The sequence below is a fragment of the Pezoporus occidentalis genome, unplaced genomic scaffold, assembly GCF_034315485.1.
Source record: "Pezoporus occidentalis ecotype Australia unplaced genomic scaffold, CSIRO_AGI_Poc_V1 ctg257, whole genome shotgun sequence".
Classification (NCBI taxonomy): Eukaryota; Metazoa; Chordata; class Aves; order Psittaciformes; family Psittacidae; genus Pezoporus; species Pezoporus occidentalis.
This window is the reverse complement of record NW_026914469.1, coordinates 214,495-240,624: the sequence shown is the minus strand read 5'-3', so window position 1 is coordinate 240,624 and position 26,130 is coordinate 214,495. Positions and strand designations below refer to the sequence as shown.

Sequence of the window (26,130 nt, the reverse complement as noted above, 5' to 3'; positions counted from 1 at the left end):
AGACCTGGTTTCCGTCTCAAGAGTTTATTATCTGCAAGATGTATGCAGCACTATTTTTTGGTGGCCCTGCTGCAGATGAGAAGGTGAAGGATGAAGCGCTTGGCCAAAGTTACATGAAGTTTGTGGTCAAAAGATTGGACCGTGTTTGCCCAAGTTCAGCCCAGCACCCAAGCACAAGGCCATCCCTTCCCTCCTGTGTTTCCAATGTACATTGGCAAGAGTGGCCACCCCAGAGGAAGCAGTAGGGCCTGAGCTGGTGGTGGTAGAGCTGTTAATAAAGCTCCAGGGTACATACTACAAGGCAGCTTTGGAGATCAGGCCTGCTTTAATAGCCAAGAGGAATAGGCAGAGCTCAGCTGAGGAAAGGTCACTGAGGGAGGTTGCGTTGAGGGGTGGTCTGCAAGGAATGGGCCAGGACATTGTTATGGGACATAGGGGATGAGCCCAGGAAGAAGAATGATCAAGAGACATTACATGGAGCAACAAAAGACCCATGGGGAGATGGTTGATCATTGAGAAGGTGTAGGTGTGTGTGAAAGAGCAGGATATGAGTGATTTGTGGAATACCATCCCCAGTGTGCACCTGGGTATCTGTGTCGATGTGGCCATTGAAAGCTGCTCCTCATGCAAATGCTCAGCAGTCCTGTGAGAATCACACAGCTGCTGTACCCTCTCTGACAGGACTGGGCCCTGCCCAAGGCTCCCTGAGGAGTGTTGGGGGGTAGCCATGGGTGAGACCAGCCTTTGGGAGCCCTGTAGTGTCCAGCTGGGGCCCCACCATGTCACAGAGCTGGGAAACAACTGGTGAAGTCAGGAGTGTGGGGAGAGAGAGCTGGGGAGCTGCTGCTGCTGTGGTGTGGGGGAAATTACAGCTGGAAGCACAGGGAGCTGCAAGTTGGCCAGAGGGTGGACGAGCCACCTGTGTGTAGGATGGAGTGAGGGCACATGGACTAGGACAGAGGAAGAGAGTGTAGAGAGGAAATAGGGAGGCCAAGCACAGAGCCCCTCAGTCCTTTGGCAGCCAAGGAATCCTCTCTCCTTGTCAGGTCAGCACTGGAGCCAGTCCACATCTTTCCAGGCACTGCTCCTCCTTGGTGGTGCTCACACCCCTCACTGCCACCTCCCCTTCTCCTGCAGACCTGCTTAGACTGTCCCTTTGAGTGGCTAACTGAGAGGGCAGTAGTTAAAAGCTCACCAGCTCTTTCTGAGTGTGCTTGAAAAAGCCTACTCACGTTTTTTCCTGCACTTCATTCCTGCTCTCCAGAAAAGGCATTTTTGTGATAATAAGACCAGCTAAGCATGATCTACATAAGATCAGTATATACCCAACACAGAATACCAACTGCAGCGATGGTGCTGAAGAGTCCACAACACGTTTTGCAAGATTCACTCTTATAGACATTGCAGTGAGTCAATGTATTGGAAGCCTAACGGCTTCACACAGATGTTGTTTGCTGAAAACGGCTGGAGGGTCAAGTTCAAGCTTACTTTGTTCTACTAAATTACAGAACAAAGACTTGGCTGGTTGCTTAGTGAAATAATCTGTAATAGATACCATAGGACTGACTTTTTGTGTGTATATGGGCATTAGAAAAGTGGGGTGGAGACCAAACACCCCTTCCCTCCAAATCAGGCAGAATATATTCTCATCAATCATATGGGAATTACTGAAAAGTTGCACACATGTTCAGGAGCCAAGAGATATGCTCAGCTTTTAAAACAAGAAGCAGATGGAAAGGAGATGGCATTGATTCCAGTTGAGTGTGTTGGAGCAGGTAATAATTAAACAAGCAGCACCCAACAGCGTATAGCAAGACACTACAGAAATCTTTGAGACAAAGGGAATACATCCAAAGGACTGAGAACTGTTATGGCGTTAGAATTTTCCCCTTTTGTGAGAGTAACTGCTCGTTGCAGAGCACAGAAGGTTCACAGCAGTGTTTGGAGCTGCCCAACCAAGGGAAAAACATGGTCCTTCCCCCTTGCTCTCTGTTCCTGCCTGGTCTATCTGTTAGCAAGTGTCTTGTTAGATTAAACACAAATATCAATGTTAGTAATGTCTGACTGCTTCCTTAGTACCATAATAAATCAAATGTAGAATTAAAGAAATAGTAAAATTTAAAAATACCAAACAAAAAATTAATTACAGCCAATCTTAAATAGGATCACTGTCATCTTCACTGCATCAGTTTTCAGTTCCATTGCTGATTTAGTTGTGGCTTCTTCATCTGTTAGCAAAGAATTACTTCAGTTCAACTACTTAAAACTGTATATAAGGACTGAAGCTATCTACATATGTAGAGGAGCTTCTAAATACATGTAACAACACTTGATAAACAAATAAATTTAAAAAACCCAAATAAAAAATACTATTTAAATGCCACTTTACTCCTCAGGTCTCCTGAGTAAGCCAGGCATAGGCAGAAAGTTTCCACTAAATGCTTAGTTTTTACTGGTTTGAGAAAAATGTCTTTCTGTTACCTTTGTATAGCACAGCAAAAGATGTCATACAGCCTCAGCAAATACTGAACGGTCACTTTGAAACAGCAGTGAAGCCAGAAGCTTTTAGCACACGCTGGAACAAATTCAAGTCTCGTGTCTTTGCCACCTCCTTCCTTCTCTGAAAGTCAATGAAGTGAATTCAGCCCTTCATTTAAGAATGAGAGGGATTCACAGATAACTCAATAGTCCTGTCACAGCTGCAGAGGAATTTTTTCCTTTCGTTATCTAATTACTAGGGAAATGGTCTTCCTCAGACTTTGCATGAGCAATGAATCAGTTGGTCACTGTGGAAAAAAAAAATCACTGCAGTAGATCATTAGTCTCTTTATCTTCTGGGGTCACAACTTTGTATCTCCTGTAGCTGAGACTTACTTCCAATCCATCCATCTTACTAATCAGCCTTCTTATTCCTGATCTACTCTATGTGTTTAAAGGTTTATTTCTCCTCTGCAGCTTCCTAGCCCTTCCCTGTATGTCATTTATAGTTAATGTAGCATCCTGCAGCCTCCTTAAGTGCTTGATAGTAAGTCCCTTGTGCCCAGCCACATTGTGTTTATGCTTGTACCCATTATGCTCGAAGGACAAGGCTTCTGTGGTGTCATGTTCTCCTCTAGAAAAATAAATCTTTCCCGGTTTTAGGCACTGAGAAGATTTGTCCTTCTTTAAAGGGAAGTTTCTGCCTGGTGTACTGAGTCAAATTGTCTCATCCTCCTGCCTAGTTTAATTTACCCATGCTTGGTCTGTTCTCATATCCAGAGCATATAGCAGGGGATGACAGACTGTTGGATCTTTAAAAATGAAATCTTTTGGTTTTCATGTTAGTTGTATGGCAAGTGTTTGTTATAACAGAGCTTTGACATGCTTGGAAGTCTCAGCAGACACCTGAGATATTTCCTGATGTCTCTTCTGTGCCTAAAAAGGGAAAAGTCCAGATTTAAGCCTGGGTCTTTTTTGCTTTTGCTGTGAAAATGTTAACCTTCATGACCAGGAGAGCAACAGAAGACAGATGTTGTTTGTGCTTTTGCCATACCCTTGATTTGGTTGGCTTTTATTTGTCTTCTGCCCTCTCCCGCTTCACTGTAAGGTTTGCTTGGTGTTTGGTCTTTACAGTGATGATGGATGAGGGCACACCCTGTCCCTCCTTGACAGAAGAATTGGGAAGTTTAAGGTTGATGTTTTGCTAATATGGCTCTGAACATGAATTTGGGTAAACTGCTGACAAGTAAGCTAGCCCAAGCAAGGCACTGACCATTTACGTAGCATCCACAGTTCTGAGCTTGCTTCTGGAAAAGCAATACTGCCTGACACAGTCCAGTTTTGGAAAGAGTTGCTGAAGTTTCCTTTACAAACCGTTACTGAAACAAAGAACAATACACAACCCAATGAAATGTGGTGCATCAGTTAAGTAGAGCAACATGATGAAAACCAATGAAACCATCTGAAAAGTGAGTCGAACAATTACTTCCATTCTTCCTTTCTGAAAAATCACCGTGTCCTGTAGGGTAGCATCTTGAATGGTTAAGTGCTCCTTAAATACAATATATACGCAAAACAAGAACAGTGCTTCAATATTAAAAGCATTCCTGCTGTGTCACATCATGGCGCCTGCATAAGCTGAATTCAAGACTTTTTATTGTCGAGAGGCACTATCGTTACACTACATTTTAATATGGATCTTTGCCAACAATCATAAATAAAACACTCACTCATAAATAATTCCTAAAGGCAGTGTGTCAGATGGTATTTCATTAAAGAAAAGTTTGCTACGATGTAGTGGAACACTGTAGGTCACGGCCAGTTGGGATTTTCTTTCCCTTGAATATCTCTGGGTGCTTTGTCCATTCCCAAGATGCTTTTTAGTTAATGTATGCCATGGCTACCAGAAGATCCTTTTTGCTAATGGATTAATGAAATCACAGGTAAAGGGTAGAGAAAATCAGTGCCATTTTCAAGAGATGTCTAATGTGGGAAACCTGTAAAAGCTGTGACAGCAAAAAAGCTGGATAAGGCAGAAAAAAATTTAAATGTGGGATGGTGACAAGAAAAAATTCTTGTTAATAACCTGGTGGTTAAATGAAAATTGTATTCCCTAAATACCGTTAAAGATTAAATCCATACGTGACAACATATTCAAATGTACTGGTCCCTGTTATGTAAATTCTGAAATTTCCATAAAACAGAAAATGTCACTTGGCACTTGATACTCTTCAGAAATCTGCTGCAGGGATGAAATAATTGGACAGCCTTGTTCAAACTCGGCAAGAAGCATGCGAAGTAAAAGATGAATGTCTCTCTGTTTACCAGACCGCTGTGGTGGTCATAGCAATGAACAGTTTTAAAAGGCTTTAATTTATAAAAAGTAACCTCCTGTTTTTTCTTCTCTCTGGACCACTCCTGTATTCTCAGCAATTAGCTGCTCACCACATGGATTTGAAGTGTAAGGCTGAATTACTTTCACAGAAAGCTGCATTTAGTAACTCATTACAAGGCTGACATCACTGAAACAAAAGTTCAGTCATGTAGGGATGTGGCAGAGGTTATCATGCAGCACATTACTAATATACTAGGGGGAAAGATTATGTCAACTGCCTGCTAGTGTCCACATCCAGGATGCAATCTCCCCAGGGGATAAACACTCTTGGCAAGCACTGAAACCCAGAAATCTTCCTTGCAAAGCTGTTTGCAATTTGCAGCCAAAGCTATTCACAAATGCTGGGACCCAAGACTACAGTCCTTGACAGCACACGGCTCCAGACATTTATTTCCATGGGGGAAGTTTAATCTACAAGGATGTAGAAATATAAAACAAAGTATTGCTCAAAGTAACTGTTTGTCAGATCATGTGCCTCTAATTTGGTTTCCAGTGACATTACACAGCTGCAGCCAATGGATTCCAGCCAGGCCCAGCAGTCACTGAGGTTCTTTTTGGTTTAAATTTAGTATCTCAACATGTTTTGCCCATCATTAAAATGGAGAGTAATTGCTCAAAAGTGAACCATAGATGTTACAACTGCAAAGAACTTATTAGGTCACCTAGTCCCATCCTCAGACCAATACAGGATTGAAAACACATTGCAACAAATACTAAACAGAGCTGTGTTTGGTTTCTTTTTTTCTGTTCTTTTTCTTTAACTTTATTGTCATCATTAATCAGTATATTCAAAAGTTTAAGAAACAACCACAAATGCCAGTGTAAACATGCTTCAGGTATATAAGTAATATAAAGTATTGCACATACAAAAGTCCTGTGTTAGGTATCTCCTTTTGGTGCTATTTCATCAGAGTAAGAGCTGTGCGGATGATGTGACTTGTAATGAGCTAGCTGATCTTATTTCTGAGGCTGCTACACACAACGGTTCAATATTTACAAAAGCTAGAAGCTCACTGTGTTTTCCATGGGAGAATGATTTTGCCTGGAATGTATGGGGTACAGAGGTGTGCAAATATGGGACAGGCTTGCTTTAGGGTGATATTTATCAGCTGATTCCTCTACTCTACCAGGGGTCAGCTCAGACCCATTTAGGGGAAGGGGTCTGTTAGTGGTTTTCTGGGGGACTGGGAAGCAGTCAGGCCTCCCTGTTCTCAGAAAACAGAGTGAAGTGCCTCAGTTTTTTGGGGGCATGTGCCTCCTCCTCTCATTGAATGTCATGGGCACACTGCATCTAATAAGCTGAAGACTCCATAGAGGTCTTCCTGCAATTTTGCCTTAGATATGAAGATGGAACACACCTGCTCAGGTTTCTAGCTTTTGCTTGTATTTCACAGGTCATCCTGCCTGCAAGAAACGGTAAAACTGTAAAATCTCCTGTCAGACTGACAGAAGTGATAACGTCTTATGGATAGTCCTGTCCCAAAGTCTTAGGAAGCAGAAAGGCAGTTACCTAAAAGGAGCCAAGAAGTTGCAGAATGGATAAGGACATTTGCTGATTAAAAAGATGAGATGGATTAGAAAGAAAAGGAGCTCAGGAGAAGGGAAGTGTGATGTGTGTTCCTGAAGTTTACCCAATATAGCTAATTTCACACTCACAGGCAGCACTGGAAAACTCAAACTTTCAGGCACAAATTTGCACAGATGAGAGCTTAGAGCCCCTGCTGAGATAAGGACCATTTGCTGATAAAAGAGAAAGAATGAAGCCTCTCTTCTTCAGAATCCTCGACCCACAAAAAAACCCAAACCAATCAAACTCTTCCCCTCTCCTTCCCCCCCCCCCCCCCCCCCCGCCAAATGTATATTTATATACTCTATCTCAAAATACCTTTCCTTCTTTTTGTTCATGCTTGGCTGTCTGGCATCCCGCTTTTCTCCGTAAATACAAATCCTTTCCACCTTCCTTTCAAGACTTTGCTTAGGAAATCATTAGATTCAGCCCTCCTCAACTTCCCTGAAATCAACACTTCAAGTATGTTGCCAGCTTTTAAATTGTAAAGTAGTAACAAAATAAGGCAAAGATTTCTCTACGTGAACAGTGTTAGGGTGTACGACACAAATTAAACAGAAGATACAGTGGCAGTAGCCATGCCATTTTAAGAGGTAATTTCCACAAAGTGAAGGATGACAAAAAAAACACCCTAGCCCAAAACCCCCAAGCCTTCTCAATATCACCAGTATGGCTGTGATAATTTAAAGCAGCATTTCACAAATGATGGAATCCTGTGTCAGCTGTACAGGTATCAGCCATCATCAATACAAGGAGAAGGTAACTCATCCCCTTCTCTAGTCTGTGCATGGATTTGTGTGTGATACTGCCAGCTCTGGATTGAAAGAGATACATGTACTTGATTGTCATATGTCTTCTCTTGTAAAATGTTGCATAAATCCACTTTGCAAAACACTTTCTAGCCAAGAAAGATGTGTTCTGTGTGTACGATAGGTTTACTTTTCTATTTACATGCAAGGTAAGTACATGATTTCTATTTTTTTTTACGTTCTTCTCTCAAAATCTAAGTTGATGATTATATCAGATACTTATCCTGAAAAGGTGGAAAAATAAATAATTGTGCCCCATCTATAAAGTTCTTTATAGACTACCTTTGTTTTTCAGAAGTACTTTCACAGTACTGATATATTGCTTGTCTCCCTGAGCCATAATTTCATAAAAGTTCTTATTCTTAGGGAGGTGTCAAAGGTATTCTGCATGATACAGTAGCGTTCAGAAGTTTTGTCCTGGCCCATCTTCTAGACAATACAGCAATGCAAGTGTTCTCTCCTTGGGAGATTTGGGCTTGTTCTGGAAGCATCTCAGTATAACACAGGTGTTCAAAAGCATCTGCCGAAATGTAGACTGACTGGAATACGGGATAAACATTCTGTTCAGTGGTGAGTGTGTTTGTAAGGCAGTGATAAAGCTCCTTTTTTTGGCAAGGATGGCCATCACGTGGCACATTCTCAGAACATTGCATAGATCAGATTATGACACCATGTCACTTGCAGGTACAATGGAAGCCTTGTGGAAGGAATCCTTCATTTAATCCTCATCATGTCTCTAGTTTCAGGCAGGATTCTGACTTGAACTGTCACTCTCTTCCTCTATGCATCAGTAGTCTTGTTATTTGTCAGTTGTTGCCTGTCAGCCGTGTCATCTTGAGGAGGTCTAGCTCTGTCAAAGAAGCCACACTGCAGGAAACAATCAACAGAAACAAAGGCATCATGGTAAGACAACCACAGGAAGACTCAGATGCAGTTTGATTCTTTACTCAGTCAACCTGAAAGGTCAAATAAAATCTATGGCAGGTTGATAGACTGTGAAGCTTTTTAATTTCTGTTCAAATCGTTCCCTATGAAAAATGAGAGCTTTAGGTGCAAGGCATTGAGTTTAAAAACTCAACTAATATGAAAGGTATCTTTGCAGGAGATGCAAAGTAGGTCTGAATGCTGGTACTGCCTGATTAGAAAACTGCTGATTTCAGCTCAGCAAGACACTCATTCAGAAAAGATATTTAGATTGACAAATTGTAATAACAATAGAGGTGGAATATGTGTTAGGAAATGTGCTCTGGACAGTGGTGCGAGCTAGACTAAAGATCATGAAAGATGAGATTCCTCTCACCTAACTCTAAGTGTCTAAAAGTTACCCTTTTGGTTGAGAGGTTGAAAATTATGTAGACTTCACAAGAGGTCAGACGAGAGTACCACCAAAAGGTAATTCCTTTTATCCTCCCATGTTTTAGACATAGCGTTTTGCTATTATTAACTGACTAGGCGAATCTAGAAATTTAGCATGGGCTGGACATCTACCCCATACCTTTAGGCAGCTAAAAGCAGATGAGCTATAGCCTAAAACTTAAGAAATTACTGTTTTTTTAATGGGAACTGAGAGGATGACTGAAACTGCATTGGCTCCCTGTAATATAGCATTTTCCAGTAACTTGTCTTAGAACCTGTGAATGGAGTCTAACAACCAACACAGAACTAGAAAACTTTAAAATCAGAAGATATGACATACTAATATGAAAGGAAATCTAAAAACTAATTCTCAAAGCTGGGAATGTTGTTACATGCTGACAAAAACTGGAAGTTCCTGAAGTACTCAGAGAAAACAAAGCTACAGTCACTTCTTTTTGAACCTAAACATCCTGAAAAAGAGGATCATAGGTCTTGGAAAACAGAGCCAAACTCTTCATGCCCATTTATAACCAGATTTGAGTAATAAAGGAGGACTTTGAAAACAAGTTCCCTGCATAAAGGTCAGTGACATTAGCATGTCAGAAATGCCAAAACAGAAAAGACACATGTGTATTGTTGCTTTTGCTCCAAACTATTAAAGATGACAAAATTCCAGCCTCTCTTTTTATGTTCTGTCAGTGTCTTCTAGTATATTTCCATTTCTGTAAGGCAACAGTAACAGTAATAATGCAACATACCTTCCATAAGGCTAAGGTCAACATAGCTAGTACCAGCAGTCCAAGAAGTATTGCTAGTATTATAACCCATAAAGGGATTACAAATGAGACATTTGGAGTGGACCAAACGACAGATGTTCTGATCTGAAATGAAAAGAATACATCAAATGAACAAACATTAAGAAAGTAAAGCAAATTTGCCAGTAGACTACAGAGGTTATAAGCATTCACTTCAACAGTGTCTTTGAGGATTAGAAATACACATTGCTTGGAATTCTTCCATGTTGCCTTCATTTACTGCAAGTTGTTTTCCACTTGTTCATGATAATTACTAGAAATGGGATTTGCACATACACGTAAGTCTTGTGCTGTCAGACATATTAATAATTTTCACTTAATACAGGGTAGCAAAAAATACCCTTCTCTGCAGATACTTCAAGGAACAAAGTTCTACTTGCATGCTGGTACAGCCTGGGCCAGTATGACTGACTTATGCTGAATTACTCTGAAACAATGGTTAACTTCAGCCCAAACTCTTACTTCACACCACAACAGATACCAGTATATTATTCTTACTCTAATTTTTGCTGACACACCAGTATATATTTTTAACTAAGACTTGCATATCAGCTAAGCAAGTCCAAGAATGAAACTCAAGCAGAGTGCATTGTCTTTGTGATAAAGCCCAATGCACACTATGATGCTACTCCTTAAAAGAAGCCAAGCATATGGACTATTATCTAAATGGGATATGGACATGAAACACTCTCTCTCATTGTCTAAGGCTCTAGAAAGAGGCAGGAGTGTATAACAAGAGTTGCCAAAGGTTTTAATTGACTTGGATAACTTCTCTCTAGACCTTCATCTCAACAAAGAGTAATAATAACCCTTATGTATTTCTGTGTCTGGGACCATCCACATATGTAACTTCCTCCTTACTCTCCTTTCAATACCTTGTACCAAACTTATTCTACACTCTAAGACTCCTCTTGGAAGGTTCCTTGTTAATCTCATTGAATATCTGCTATCTCCATGCTGCTCCCAAGTGGGAAGGAATGAGTTTGAACTTTCCTTAGCTCCTCAGCCACAATTATGTCTGTTCAGTTTTAGTTTATTTTCTCAAAATCTGCTCTTTATTGTTAGCCTTGGAAATTATTCCTCTCTGGGGTTTTCTCTCTCATTGGGCCTCTCTCATTTACTCTTAGTCTCCTTTAAACAGGATAAGCATGTGCCAGATGGAAGTTATTTTCTTCATGACAAGATGAAATTGGTTTGAAAAGCAAACTGATTACACAAACTCTCAAGTGATCTTCCTTTTCAGTGGTTGAGGTATAGCTAGGAAATCTACTCTTCTTAATAAGTTTCTTGGCTATTGCTCAATTTCTGATCTGCACTCACTGCAACTTCCTTTTCTGCTTGTTGGGTTTTTGTATTCTTAACTCACTGGTTGATGCACCTGAAATTCAGCACAATTTCATTCATGGAACAGCATCCTAAGTTTGAAGACTGGACACGACTTTGTAGTCCAGTTCAAAATTAAATCCATTTCTGTGCCTCTCACTATTCTCCTTGAAGATGGCAGATTTCAGTCTTTCTGCAATATCTAGCCTTTTCCTCTCCCTCTTTCCCATGATCAGCATACTTTCCCAGACTTTTCATTCTGCAAGTACCAGCAGACCTGTCTCTCAGCTACTGTCATGCTTAACTGGAAGACACTTTGGAATAGTCCTTTCCACTTCATCTGTGCAGCCTGCTGCCCCTACTCTGACACAGCACTGTAAGATGGTGAGGTCTACTGATGCGGGTATTTTTTATAATATCCCTCACTGTTATGGGATGCAGATGATAACTGAAATCAGGGACAAACTTTCTACGTTGGACACCATTTGTCTTCTACCAAAGCTTACATTGAGGATTACACAGAAAAATCTGAGACACTGCCCAGTCCTTTTGAGGTCAACACTTTGACATGGATCTGCACTTAGAAGATTTAGTGCTTGCAGTGCCATGCCATCATTGATCTAACAAATATATTCAGCTACTACATTCTGGTGCAGCTGTAAATAGTTCTGACTCTAGAAGACCTCAAAATGATAGCATATACAAGGAATAAATATGTTAGCCAATTAAGGGGAAAAATATTATTTCAAGGCCAGCAGAATTAGTAAGAAACCCCATGAAATCCTCCTCTTGGGTCCTAACAAGTATCTTGCCACTTCAGCAATACCATTCCCTTCCCCAGCCTCCTCTCTGGGTTACTTAACCACTGCAGAACTGCAGAGGCTCTCTGCATCATTAGATTCAGCAAAAGCAGTGCTCATTTAGCAAGGACAAAATGTTTTTGCATGGCTCTCCTTGTGTCTCAGTGTTACTGTATCTGGCGTTAAAATGCAAAGGCAGAGAAAAAGGTCATCTGAACTGTCTGCAGATTCCTCCCAGAGAAAAGCCAGTAACGTCCATCCAGACCTCAAAGCATGTTTGACATCCTGCTGAAATCAGTGGAAACAGTCTATTTCATTAGGGACAGGGGATTTCATTAGGCTCTGGATAAAGCTGATAGTAGTGTATGCAACTACAAGTACCTCTGTAGCCACTCTATGTCTTCTTTTATGCACCACTTCCTGTGTGTTTGCTGCATTTGCATGTTATGTTTTCTTTCCTCAGACTGTGAAAACAATAAGGCAACCTAGCTGTTCTTGTGATACCTATAGAGCAGCTATCAGCATGGGTCCAGATAAAGAGATTTGGGTCTTCCTGAGGACACACTATAATCAATTATTAGTGGTGTAGCAGTGCTCAGATTTGCTTGTATTGCGTGGGTTCAGAATCCTCTCTCCCTTCTTCCTTTTGTCATTCTGCCTTTACAGATAGTAGAGTCAATTTATAATGTAATTTAAGTAGCTGAGCTGGAGCCTGACAAATGCTGAAATATAAACAAGAAACTGTAATCTTACAAAAGTGCAGAGCATTGTGCTTATAATCCTTAGATTATCAGCAATGAGTAAAACAAACAGCAGAAATCAGGTCTCTCCTGTTTCAAGCAGAATGCTGCTGCAAAGCTGACACATCTCTCTTCCCTTGTAGGAGTGAGGCCAATGGCTAATGAAACATTTGCCTGCTAAAATCCTAAAACCATTTTGTTGCACCCACACCCTTTTCCCATTAATTCTTCGTCTTAGGTTTTTGAAAGCAAGGGAAGGATTGCGCTAAGTGCTTAAGATTTATTTCCTGAGCAGGGGATTATATGCAGTCGTCAGTCTCACTCCTGCCTGTGTGCATTACCAGTAGAATATAACACCCCTGGGCTCCTCTATACAAAGACTTGCAGGGCTACTAATGCAATTCATGGTGAATAGTTTGACACTGCAAGTTCTCAACACCCATGGAGGCAGAAGCTGGAGGGAAAGAAAGAAACAAAGCATCCCTTCAGTTTTGCCTGCCTCATTTCAGTGTTTCCACAGAAGCCTGTCCCTCCTCCACCCCATGCTGTCTGCAACAGTTTTACATGTGATTTTGATTTAGGACAAGTTTGTATTATTCAGCTTGGAGTTCTATCATCTTCTCCATGTGGTAGGTTTAGTGCTGCAGGATCAGAGCCAGGGAACATTTTTTGGGGGGGAATTATCTGTTTTCATCTAAGGTGGCCAATGTGAAGAAGTATAATTTTTACACACGTGTTGCATGTTGGCACCGCACTTTCAATGTGTGTTGGCTTTCCTCTCCACTCGTGACTAGAACACCTTCTTATAGTGGACACTGAAAACAGTGGTTGCTTCTCTGTCAGGCTGGTGAAAAGTACAGAGACTTGAGAGGAGCCATCTGACTTTTGGCCTTTCACACTGCTGATCGTCTCACACCTTTTGTATGCAAAAGACTGACAAGGAATGCCATCTGGCTCAAGCTCTGAGATGAGGGTGAAGCTAACCAGACAGTTATGGTCAGAGCCTTTGTCTGCTATTGGAAATAAATTCCAAGCTAGTCTTAGCACAGATGCCATCTGACATTCTTAACTTTGGGATCGTTGTTGTAGTTCCATGAAAGTAATTTGTTGCTCATGGAATTATTTCTATACAGGGCTTTTATTTTCCTTTTTTAAAATGTGAAGCACATTGCAAGCAGATAAAATAAACATTAGGTTTTTTGCCACTAATTTTTGTACAGTTTTGATTGTGCTCCTGGTTTTGGTGTTACTTCAAAATTGTTTTCAACTCCACTGGAAGGCAGCTTAACACAGTGCAGCAGATGTGGTAAATTGCCAGTTCGTCAGCAGTCCCTTGTGGACAGAAGGGAATTAGGTTTTACTAGAGCAAACATAGAATCACAGAATGGTTTGGGTTGGAAAGAACCTTAAGATCATCTAGTTCCACCCCCCCTGCCATGGGCAGGGACACCTCACACTAGACCACGTTGCCCAAGGCAGCCCAGGATAAGGTTGGCTTCCTGGGCTGTGAGCACACACTGCCAGCCCATGTTAAGTTTCTCATCAACCAACACCCCCAAGCTATAGTCACAATTCAGTGCCTGCTAATGGGATTCTCACAAAGTTGTTTTTCCCCTCTTGTTCTTTAAAAGACACATTTTAAAAAATAAAAATAACTTCTCCATAATTTAATCTGCTATTTTAGGCAACAGTAGCTAAACTGAGTATTATTCTAATGCTACCTCTTTTATTTCCCATGATGACCTTTCTCTAATCTTTTTTTGCTTACAGAGACTGAGAAACAGGAACTCTTTAGTACTCCTACATGTTCCCATCCAGCCTTAGCAGCATGATGTTCTCGTATGCGCTGAGAAAATGCTCAACATAAAATGTAAAAGCTCCCTTGAGCTTGGAGTTACAAGTAATATTGACATTTTTATTTACATTTTACAAATGTTTGTGCAACTGTATTTCATAAGGAATCTAAGCACATTTAAAATGAAAGTACTATCACTGTGTAATAGGTAAAAAGGGAGTTATAAGCCTTAGTCTAAAACCAGTTTTACTCACTGTGGGACACTGGTCAAAATCTTAGACTAGAGGCATCCTGTCTGAAGATCCTATCAAATATTTAAGAAAAGCAAGCATATTTTATTAAGCACCAAAACTGGCTCAAGAATCTTAAATTAAAATGGAACAAACTATAGCTTATTCTAACTCTGTATTTTGTATTATAAAAAGTACTTTCACCTTGCACATGAAACTCATCAAGTAGGATAGCATTTTTTATCATAAAACCTCTAAGAAAAAGTGTCAATTTTCTCTTGAATGGTAGCACTGTTAGCAAGGAAATCCAGCCAGTTGTACAATATATAGCTGCAATCCCAAGCCTATCAAAATTAATAGAAATACTTTCATTGATGTTAGTAGATTCTGGTTTAAGATCCAATAAGTTCCAAGCTAATTTTCTGTTTGATGCCACTTTAACTCTATGGTCGTACTATACAAGATTCTGATTTTCTTATATTTACATAGCCTTTCACCCACCTACGTATCATGGCAGGGGGGCTGGAACTAGATGATCTTAAGGTCCTTTCCAACCCTAAGTATTCTATAATTCTATGACCCTCTGTCAATATATAGACCTATATTCTATGATGATGGAAATAAAGACCTCAGTGCTGCAAATACAACTACATGCATCTGTCCGTTACTGGTGTGTAGGGGATTATTCATGCCAATAAAATTATATATACATATCAGCCTGCATAATCGGAACCCAGTACTCTATGAGTTAAATGAAGGACATATGCTCTATTGTTTTAAAATATGTTATCTACACTATATAAACTGTAAAGTTCTAGATGACTATTAGATAGGTACTTTTGACAATTAATTTTAGGATATTAAAATCTTTATTCCACTTCCACCCTTGCATTGTCTGAAAGAAACCCATAAACTTCCAAATAAATCTTTGGAAACTTTTAAAATACAACCAGTGATCTTTTTCAGAAGGAGCAAAAATATTAAGCATTGTCCAAATTCAAGCAAATATTTCTTCTTGCAAGTGGAACATCAAAAGAGCTTGTGCATATAACACATCAAGTTGTAGAGCTGGCAAGCATCCACTGCCATGTCCAGATATGAAACAACATAAAAGCGCTATCATTTTTCAACATTTTGCAGTTGCCATTACAGGCATTTTGCTATAAATCATCTGCAGCAAATAACAAGCATTATACTGGCTGGAGTAAGAGAATAAAATGCTTATCTGATCACTTGGTAGATCATCTGACACTTTTTTGAGAACAGCAGGCTATCACCTGGGGTAAAGCACTTCAGTCCACATGAAGGCACCACTATCAACAGAGTTCTGCACAGCATGTGTTTCTGGTATGGAACACATGCTGCAAGAAAATAAAAAGAGCCTGAGTATATCTGTCAGCTTGGAGCCTTTGAACCTTTCTGGATGAATACTGCTTTAAGCATCAAATCTCTCTGGTGAAATCATAATTAGTGGTTGGAGTCACTGAGCCTATAGGACCAAGATTTCACCTTATGTCTTCCCAGAGTAAGTATCAATTAACCATTCGATCTGGGCTTGTTCAAACCAAAACTTTATAGCTTGTATTCTCTAAAATATATTCAAAGTAAGCAGTAGTGTGTATTATTATGTTGCTTTTCCACATAAGAAAACATTCTGCTCCCTACTACAACATCTCAACAGACTGATAAAATGCATTTGCACCACAATTTAACTTGGAAAAGTTTGTACTGAGCTTACCTTTTAAAAGAAGGACTGTATATGATAAATCTTTGGAAAGATGAGAACAGTAAGTCTTCAAATTTCAGGTTACTCTTACATTAAAATCAAATTATGCACTCATATTTTACTTATTTTTGTCAGTAAGGACAAAACAGAGTGAATTTTAACCATGGTATAAAACACCGTAAGAAGTAAGTTCCTTTAAATTGCTTTCCAGAGTCAATGCTTTGGCACCAGCAAATTAAAGTTACATCTCCAAGATCAATTTTTTATGTAATAATTCATGGCCATACAAATCTTGCTCTGCAAATAGCTACTTTAGTATCTATCTATCTATCTATCTATCTATCTATCTATCTATCTATCTATCTATCATCTATCTATCTATCTATCTATCTATCTAATCTACTTACCTACCTGCCTATTACATCTGTAGGGGTTACCAGGTAATTTCATATCTTGCACCTGATGTCCTGTGAGGTGGAAACCCTAGAGAGGCATGGACTCCCTTCTGAAAATCAGGGTATCAAAGAAGTTTAATATAAATGAGAGAGAAGTTGCCAGAAATAATCCATTACTGCTGACCGGGAGAAGAGCAGAATCTCTAAACCTGACAGAATCAAGGTTTTGGATTCTGCACAAAAATTTCCTCCAGATTTTTTTTTACCCTGAACAAGGTAACTAGATACTTGCTTTATCAGTTTCGTTGTTTTCTTCTGGGTGAAAAATCCACCCTGACTGCAATAAAGCACTTTGCACATTAGTGCAGCAAGAGACTATTTTAAAATGGAATTAGTATCGTATATCATCAACTTCCACAGAAAGCAATAGATGTATTTCCTTGATGTATTATTTCAGGAATTTACACTAGAAACACAGGAAAGACTGATCTCAGTATTTTCATCTATAAAAACTCTCACAGCTGTGATCAGAATGACCAAATAGATGTGCTTCACACAAAGACACCATTTTCAGTTACTCACGGCTATGCTTCCCTCAGGGAGCTTTGTTGGTTGTACTTTATACGGCATGCTCTTAACTTTGAAGGACACATTGGAAGACAGAGTATAGAGATCATTCTTTCTCTGAAATTCAATAAAAAAGAAAGGAAATGATTAAAAACCATGTTTATACTTAAAAGCACTATGAGAAACAAGAAGAGAAAAAATACAGAGCACTTATTTTCTAAGGCAAAGATGGCTTTTTTTTGGTAAAGGGTGCAGTCATCCTGGGATCGATGTGTGTCCATGAGAAAATACATCATACAGCATAAAGCTGAACTATAAAGATTTCATGTTCATATGTGGAAGCGTTAGATATGCAGAAAGACACATACAGTTGTTTCTCATAGTTCTGTCTGAAATAGGAGACTGGTGAGTTTGAAGCAGGGGGGAGGTTTATGAGGTGTCTATATTTTAAAATCTTGCCTCTGCTCACCAAACCCAAAACAAATGCAGGTATCTTCAGAATATTTCTGGCCAGTGTTGAGAACAGGCTGGTAGAGCTCCTGAAGGCATCAAAGGAATGCTGCGCCTTCCCATCAAAGAACAACAATAGGAACAAACATCTTTGCACTTCACTTAGAGTGTGATTGATTTCTTACTGCAGTAGAGCTCAAAACCCCCAGAAGAACTGCCTTTGCTTTTTTACTACATTATGCAACTGCAACAGGAATGTATAGAAGTCATTGTTTAAGTTATATATATGTATAAATACTTATATAGCCCTCATTAAGCACTTCAACAAACCCAAAGATGTGCAGACATAAAAAAAAGAAGTATTGCTCTGCTAGTTCTCTGTGTTTTATTTATGCTTGCCTGTATTTATAAACTATTATTCACTTAGGCATCACTCTCCCTGGTTCAGAATGACTTAAAAGTGTTACACTATATAGCTCATGCTGTGACTTTTAATTAGCGTTTTCACCTCATTTGGAAGCCAGGTTGGCACTGACACACTACATCTGACCACTTGTGTCTCATCGTGCTCTTCTAACCTTGGCAATAATCTCCCTCTCTGTGTGAAGTGCCTTGAAATGACACTCAAGTGCTGGCATGTCCACTGGAAAAATAGCTGCCTAAATCTGTAACAATCTTGGATAAGTGACATGTGAAAGTGCATGTTCCCTAAAAGAATCTTAATAGTTGCAACATTTACTACAAGGATATAAATATTTTTCACACACATATTTTGAATGCTGTTGAGCTCTTCGCATCACTGATATTTAACTGGAGTTAGTTTTGAAGGTTAAGCACATCAGGTATCAAGTAAATCTTTTAGTTCACTTCGAATTTGACATGTTCAATTTCAACCAAATGTTATCTTGTCACAGAGAGATGATCCAGCTACATCCTTTTTTTCCTTGTTTTTATCCCAAAGATGGATGGCTGAGTGGGTACCATGCTCTTCTGGAAGGCAACAATCCTGCTTCTAATTCCACCTCTGCAACTGATTTTTTTGTGTGACACTACATGCAACTCATCTCATACATGCCATCCTACGTAAAGTTGGGGTAATGATAGGGATCTCTGAAAGTTCTTTGATATGCTCTAAAAAGTGTTACGTAGTCAAGCGTTAATATGTCCACTGGAATACAGAGGGCTGGGAGTTATGCCTATCATATCGCTTTACATTATACTCTTTGAATTAAACAATTTTCATCTCTTGTATGAGAATATTTTCAAAGCCCTTAATCATTTTTGCTAACTGTCCCAACGCTTTCTGAAAAATGATGTTCAGAATTCGACACACTATCTGGTTACTGCTTTACTGTTTTGTAGATCAACAACTGAAGTAAGAAGACCCCATGATAAGTTAATGTTTCTTTTCTTCACTGATGGAGAAAGGTTTGTGATGTGAAAATGATCTGAAATAAGCATAACCTAAACCTGGGAGGCAACATGGACACAGCTGGATTACCATAGCCCAGCTAAAAGTTTTCAGAGAACTGGTGAGGTTGGGAGGCACCTCTGGACATTGTCTTACTCCAGCCCCAGGCTCAGAACAGGGTCAACTAGAGCAGTATGTTCAGGACCATGTCCATTTGGGTTTTGAATATCTCCAAGAACAGAGACTCCACAAACTCTAGGAGCAACCTATTCCAGTGTTTGACTTCCGCCACAGTAAAAAATCTCTTTTAATGTTTAAATGGAATTTTCTATATTTTAATTTGTGCTTCTTCCCTCTTGTCCAGTTACTGGATATCATTGAGAAGGCCTGGCTCAGTCTTCTTTACTCCCTCCTATACCAGATATTTATACACACTGTTAAGATCATGCCCGAGCCTTTTCTTCTCTAGACTGAACAATCCCATATGTCTCAGCCTCTCCTGGTGTTTCAGATGCTCCAAGGCCTTAATCATTGTTGTGGCCCTTGGCTGGACTTGATCCAGTATGTCCGTGTCTCACTTGTCCCAGGGAGCCCAGGACTGGACACAGCACTCTAGATCTGTTTCACCATTGCTGAGTAGAGAGAAAGAGTCACCTCCCTCAACCAGCTGTCAATGCTTTTCCTAATGCAGCCCAAGAGACTGTCAACTTTCTTTGCTGCAAGGGCAGACACACTGGCTGATGTTCAACTTGGTGTCCTCCAGGATCCCAAGATCCTTTGCTAGAACACTGCCTTCCAGCTGGTTGGCCTCCAGCCTGTGCTAATGTACTGCATTATTCCTCCTGTGGTACAGGACCTTGCATTTCCCTTCGTCACACTTCGTGAAATTCCTGCCAACCCACTTCTCCAGCCTCTTCTGAAGGGCAGCGCAACCATGTGGTGTATCAATGACTCCCTCCACTGTTCTGTCATCTGCAAACTTGCTGAAAGTGTATCCTGTCCCATTATCAAAGTAATTAATGATGTTAAACAGTAATGACCCTCGTATTGACCCCTGGTATATACTATTACTGACAGATTTCCAGCCAACTTCATGCTGCTAATCACAACACTTCAAGTCTGGCATTTCAGTTTTGAACCCACAGCTCTGACCACCTATCTTCATTCATTCTGACAGTGTCAAAAACCTTGCTAAAGTCCAGATACAAAACAATAACTGCTCTCCACTTGTCCTCCAAGATGAACCTCAATTATCACAGAAGGCTATCAGGTTGTCATGATTTCCCCTTCATAAATCCACACTGTCAACGCCCCATCACCTCCTTGTCCTTCAAATGTTTGCAAATGGCTTACAATTTTTTTTCTCCATCACTTTATCAGGGATTGAAGTGAGGCTGATTGGCCTGTAGTTCTCTTGATCCTTCTTCCTGCAGACAGGTGTGACATTTGCTTTCTTCCAGTCCTCAGAACTTCTCCCAGTCACCATGACTTCAAAGATGATTGAGAGTGATCTCGCACTGACAGCTCCCTCAGCACTTGTAGGTGTATCACATCAGGTCCTTTGGACTTTTTAATGTCCAATTTGCTTTAATGTTCTGATGTTCCACCACCAAAGGTAAATGTTGATTGCTGCAGGTTTTGCCTCTGGTCACAGAGGCCTCATATTAGTATATGCAGATTTTACCAGCAAAGACCAAAGTGAAGGTGTTCAGTAACCCAGCCCTTTCTGTGTCCCATTCAGCAGAAGAGCCGTATTTTCCCTGAAGGCATATTTTCAGCTGAAGGCTGATGTCCTGCGGTCCACGGTTATAGTTCTGGTATTGGCCTGGTCTTCTTTTTTAAAAACACTAGTTTTCTCTTAAAATATATAAGTGTTTACTGGTGACGTGAAGCCAGCACATTTAGTGCCTTCTGGAACTCATTTCACTATGCACAATTTTGTCCTTTTAAAATACTGAGAGCAGCTGAATGTTTTATTATCGGAATATTTAACCTCTTCTTGGGGATTACATTAGGAATGAGCAATATGAAGAAAACTACTTTAAATAACTACATAGGGATAGTAAAATCAGCTCCTTAACATAGACAGCATCTCATGAAAGCCAACCACCTTTTCCATCCATCAAGAGTGTTTGAAATGAAAAATGAGACCAATATTGCACTTGGTAAATACATATTTTTTATATGCTTTAATGGTGCTGAACATCTATGAGATGGTCTTAAGAAATAATTTTTCCTCATCACAGTAATTATTTTCCATTTTCAGACTCAGGCTGTTCTTCATCTTTTACTCTACAGCGACAGACTTCTCACACAAAGCCCCATCACGCTTCTGTAGTTGTGGCATGATCTGCATTCAGAAAAAACCCTTAAAAAGCCTTGTGTTTTCAATTCTAAGCAATTCATATTAAGCAGAATTTTGCATATTATTTATATGCTTTATAAAAGTAATCTGTTATGGAGAGAGCAGGATATGTTATATTATTAAAGAAGTAGACATTTGACATAACAGCCTGATTGGCTAGGCTACAGTAAAGGCATTAACTCTCTTGAAACATCATATAAAGGAAACACGGCACTCATGGAAAAATAAATTGTTTCACCTACATGGCTTATTTCATTTTCAGCTTATATCAGCAGTAAGAACATCAGAGAAGGGTACTTCCTGTGGTTTAATGCTTGGCTGGGGTTAATAACCCTGGGTTGTGCCCACAGCTATCAACTCTTTTTGACTCTTCATTAGGCTCCTGGAAATGCTGCACATCTCCATTGCTTTACAGGAATGGAGACTGTAAAAGACTCAAGAGTATTTTTCCTGCATTCACAGAATTATGTGCTTGTGGCAAAGGGCTTTAAAACAATGCCTGTGGTTAGCAGCAGTTGCAAACAGTATTTTTACTTGTACCAACACCTTGGAGATACATGCAGCTGTCTCTCCCACAGCCTTGTTTGTAATTCTCTAGTCATTTGTGAGAAACAACATTTCTTTACCGTATCATTTTTTAAATAGTGTATGCTTAAATATTCTGTATTTACTGGAAGCAGCAGAACCTGTGGTTTGTAATTCAAGCTGAGGACTTCATTATGGCTTGGAGGGAGGCGAAGGAGGAATTTGGTATTTCTGATTGTCAGTACCTAATGACCAACAGTAGGGAGCCCAACGCTAGCTACACTGGTCTTTTGAGGTTCCTCTTGTGTTAGAACAGCAGAGCCTGCTCTTAAGCACGTTGCTGAGACAGTAGCTTGCCAGTATCTTGGTAAGTAGGCAAAACACAGCCATTCCCTGTGTTGTGTGGGTGGTAGATCCCTGCTGGTGTGTTTATTAAGGCTTCTCTCTCTCTCCACACTTTTGTTTTACAAATAGATTTTTGAACTGAAGCCTTTGTTTTCTTTAACAGTTGTGAGACACAGAAGCATCCAGAAATCACGGAAAGCGTTCCAAATAAATATTCAGTATAATGTTTCCCTACGTACAATTGAGACAAACAGAAATAATGCGTGAAGTGCCGGAAAATCCTGGATAATTTGAAGGAGAGTTTTCCAGCCTCCAGCTGGTAGTCTCTGCAGGAAGCTCGTGCAAAAACCTGGTTTCCCCAAAGCATCGTTAAAGGATATGGAAGCATTCTAGTCAGAAACCAGACTAAAATGCAGGGACGAATCCTGCCCACAGGTAGACAAAGGGTAGAGGAACAAAACTTTTAGCAGCTCACAGGAGTGACAGTTGATTGTTTTTCTGCAGGTTTGAAGAGTTTAACTACTGGAGAGACTTCCCAGAATGACTTTGTTCCATTTCCTCCGTGGAACATTTTCAACTTCTCCGAAATACTTTTTTTCTGGTTAGGTGTAGCCCAGTGAAGTCACCCTAACTGAAGGGCATGTACTTTCTCTGTCACAAGCTGCACACTTCGGTGGAATTTTCCCCCCAGAACGTACGTCCGTTGCATTTGGAGTTCAGTATTGTTACAGCAGTATTGGCCATGCTTGATTAAAACTTGTTTCCTTTTGTGTCTGATGGAGTCTGGCACATTTTAGACAAGAGGGTAAGCAATATGGTGTTACCTTTTAAATATATGCTTTGGGAATTCATTAGCTTGCTTTCTTTGACCCATACCTCCAAAAACCTGAACTACTGCCAATATAGAGTAGCTTGCATAAATGCCGAGAGTAGAGGTCATACAACTATTAGTTCTTGTATTAATTTGTTAGAAAAATGTATGTATGACGCTGTGCATGGTCAAAAAGTACTTCTGCTACCTGTAACAAGAGGGTATGTCCACCCATAGGTATCTGTGACCAAAGATAGCTCCTCTGAAAATCAAGACGTCTTCATCTCTATCATTAACTTAAACTTCACATATTATATCTTTTACATTAATTTTATCAGACTTTTAAATTATAATAGAGGCAGATATTTTGTTGTGATTTCAGAAGATTTTAATTTACAGATTTTAAGTTACCTATTTAAGGTGCTATTTCTTCACATGCCTAACGTTACCTATACTTTAGCTGATCTAGTGTCTCGTGCTCTGCTCTTGTTGATATTTTGACATTATTTTAAACAACAATGAATGAAAACAAAACTAGTCCACACCCTAGCCCCTCCATCTAGTTCAGCCCAAGGCCAAGGCTATTTCTTTCTAGCCTTCATTCCACATAAACAGCCAAGTCCAGTGTAATACAGCATTTTTGGACACACACGGTTTTATTTTTTACTTATTTTGCTTTTTCAAATAACAAGGGTTGTTTGACATAAAGGCAAATTTCTATGTTGACTTCCTCCTTTTGTTATTTTATGTGGCCCGAAGGGCAGTGCATCAAGTTTATGGCTTTTATTCCCACTCTGAATTAAAATAATCTACTTATGTCCCCTATGTGTCTTATAAATGGCAATTAATAAGAGAACAAGAGATCTCTCTCACTGATTTTTCTGGTGCTTCCCCAGTTCCACCCACGGATAAAGAATTTAGGCTGGACACAGAATTATTCTTTGACAACACTAACCAAACTTCCCTTGAGCTCAAGGCAGAAGTGGAATCTTACAGCAACATGTGGGTAGGGAAAAGGATGAGCCATCCTACAGAACCCCTGGGTGCAGAGGCCTCATGGCAAACACTCCTACAAAAACATCTTTTGCTTAATCCACTGTCCTTACACACACTTGTTATCAAACAAGGCTTTTTATGGGCTGTGATTTTACCTTTCATCTGTATCCTGAGGAAACATTTCTGTTTCCTTCAAACAGTAACTTGCAGGCCTTGTAAAGGCTCAAAAACTCCACGTAAATCAACAGCATCTTTTTCTAAGTTAAAAAAAAAAAGGTAGTCCCCAGAGAACTGCTACATTCTCCCATTTGTGTTGCAGAAGCTGCCAGAATAACATGACCCCTGCTTCACATGCAAACTTAGATACTGAGAAGAGAGAGAGCGAGCAAATAGTGTGATGGGATCTGGTTGCTTTCCTCCCACTCGCCTCAAAACAGTTCCCTTTTTCACAGCCCCTTTTAAAATTAAGTTATACAGCCATTGCCATAAAAGACTGTAGAGCATAATTAGTTTCCTAAAAAGGGCATCATCTGCTCTTAGTAAGCCTGTAAACTTCCTAGTTCCTAAGGTTATTCCAGAAGTAAACTGAAGTATACCTAAAAAGCAACTGCTGTTAGCTAGGCTGAAATCTGCAGATTCAGTCTGAGGAATGAAATACAGGCAAATAATCAGGATATAGTGGTTCTGAACCAGGAAGGAAGATTGAAGGGCCAGACTGAACCGCACAGTCATGATTTTGTAAAGAAACTTAAGAGTAAAAATTGCTGTCTCTGCAGCAACATCCCAAACTCTTTTGCACATTCAATTAATGTACAAAATTTTCATATACTAAAGAAAGCAGGATAATAGTGAAATACAACATTCCTCAAGAGTGTTTAAAAGAAGATATGATGATCTGCAGAAGAAATTGTGCTCATTAAAGCTGAGAACACACTGTCATTATGCACTTTCTCCTCATAGGTATGCTAATACAAACCTGAGAAGAATTTTATTGAAAGTGATTGATTAATGCTAGGATGAAATAATTCACGTTTCTCATCAAAGTTATATGGATCAGTCTGCATATTTTGTTGCCACAAAAGATCAGTCATGTACTGAGTGACTCCTTCCTCTTCCACTTAGTATAACTGACAACAGCTGACCCCTTTGCCTCTTGACAGTTGTAATCTGTCACCTTAAAACCCAGACTCCCATGACATATACCAGTTAAATGACGTGCAATGATTGGACATGTTTGAGTAAATAAAGCAGCACAAATTTCCCAAGCAGCCAACAAAGACATACACAGACATTGTGCAAAGGCCAAGAAGAATCACAAACTTTTTTGGATTAACTTCAAAGCCTGGCTGTAAATATGAGCCCTCTAGTAAAGCTGACTTTTGCATTCAGATTTGCTGATCAAGCAATAGACTGATTCGTGCAAAAGAGAAACAACCTTACATGGTTATGTTACGTTGCGTCCTGTTAGGGCTATATTATGTTCCCATTTGTGTAATCATGGTATTTCTGAGTCATGAGGGGGAGATCCAAGGAGATCTTGCCCCATGTTCTTTGAACTCTGATGGGTACTTTTAAATATAAGACTAAGGAGTTGGCTAGTAAAACATCTGTTTCAAAAATTCATTTCTAAATGATGAATCTGTACCATCTGTCTGATTTGTGACGTCCTTCCAGGCACCAAGCTCTTTGGACCCTTACAGCACTATTGGGCATGGAATTTGGCTCATTCTTTCAGCCTGTATTGAAAGTTTCATAGAGTGATAAAAATCTCCTTCTGGGATTGCTTGGGGAGGCAGTAATATAAAAACACCCACAGAGGGTGTGCAAAGTTCCCAAGAGGCTTGAAGCTTATTTTGTTTTCTTTCAATGTTATTGAGTATAATTGTGTTGTTTCTCTCATGACTTTTAGACAGATCCAGATATTTGAATTTGGCATCCCTGACTGTGTGAACTTTAATAGCTAAAAGGGAGAAAAATCTAGTTTTAATCTGAGAAAGCTGAAAAGGAACAGAAACATGGCAGCCACACTGTGATAGGGTGCTGCCTTAGCACACAAAGCCATGTTTTGCCTTCTCTGTTACATAGTTGTTGTTTGAGTGGTTCTGAACACGCATTCTTCCTTCATTTTAGATGCCTAAAAATGGAAATATATACTTGACATAATAAAGATGATGAGTGCTGCAACATCCACATCTTAAGCGTCTGACCTCAGACTGCTATCCAAACCCTGA

General features: G+C 39.8%; 1 protein-coding gene across 1 annotated transcript in view; it reads right to left on the bottom strand.

Moving 5' to 3' along the window:
- Nucleotides 1-7,279: 7,279 nt before the first annotated feature.
- ITGA8 (integrin subunit alpha 8) overlaps nt 7,280-26,130 on the bottom strand; it is a 110,075-nt gene continuing 91,224 nt past the window's right edge. Inside the window, exons 28-30 of the mRNA XM_062623647.1 lie at nt 17,012-17,113; nt 9,364-9,486; nt 7,280-8,116 (exon numbers count right to left, since the gene is read on the bottom strand). Coding sequence (XP_062479631.1) covers nt 8,030-8,116; nt 9,364-9,486; nt 17,012-17,113 — 312 coding nt within the window. The 3' untranslated portion in view covers nt 7,280-8,029. The remainder of the gene's footprint in view (nt 8,117-9,363; nt 9,487-17,011; nt 17,114-26,130) is intronic.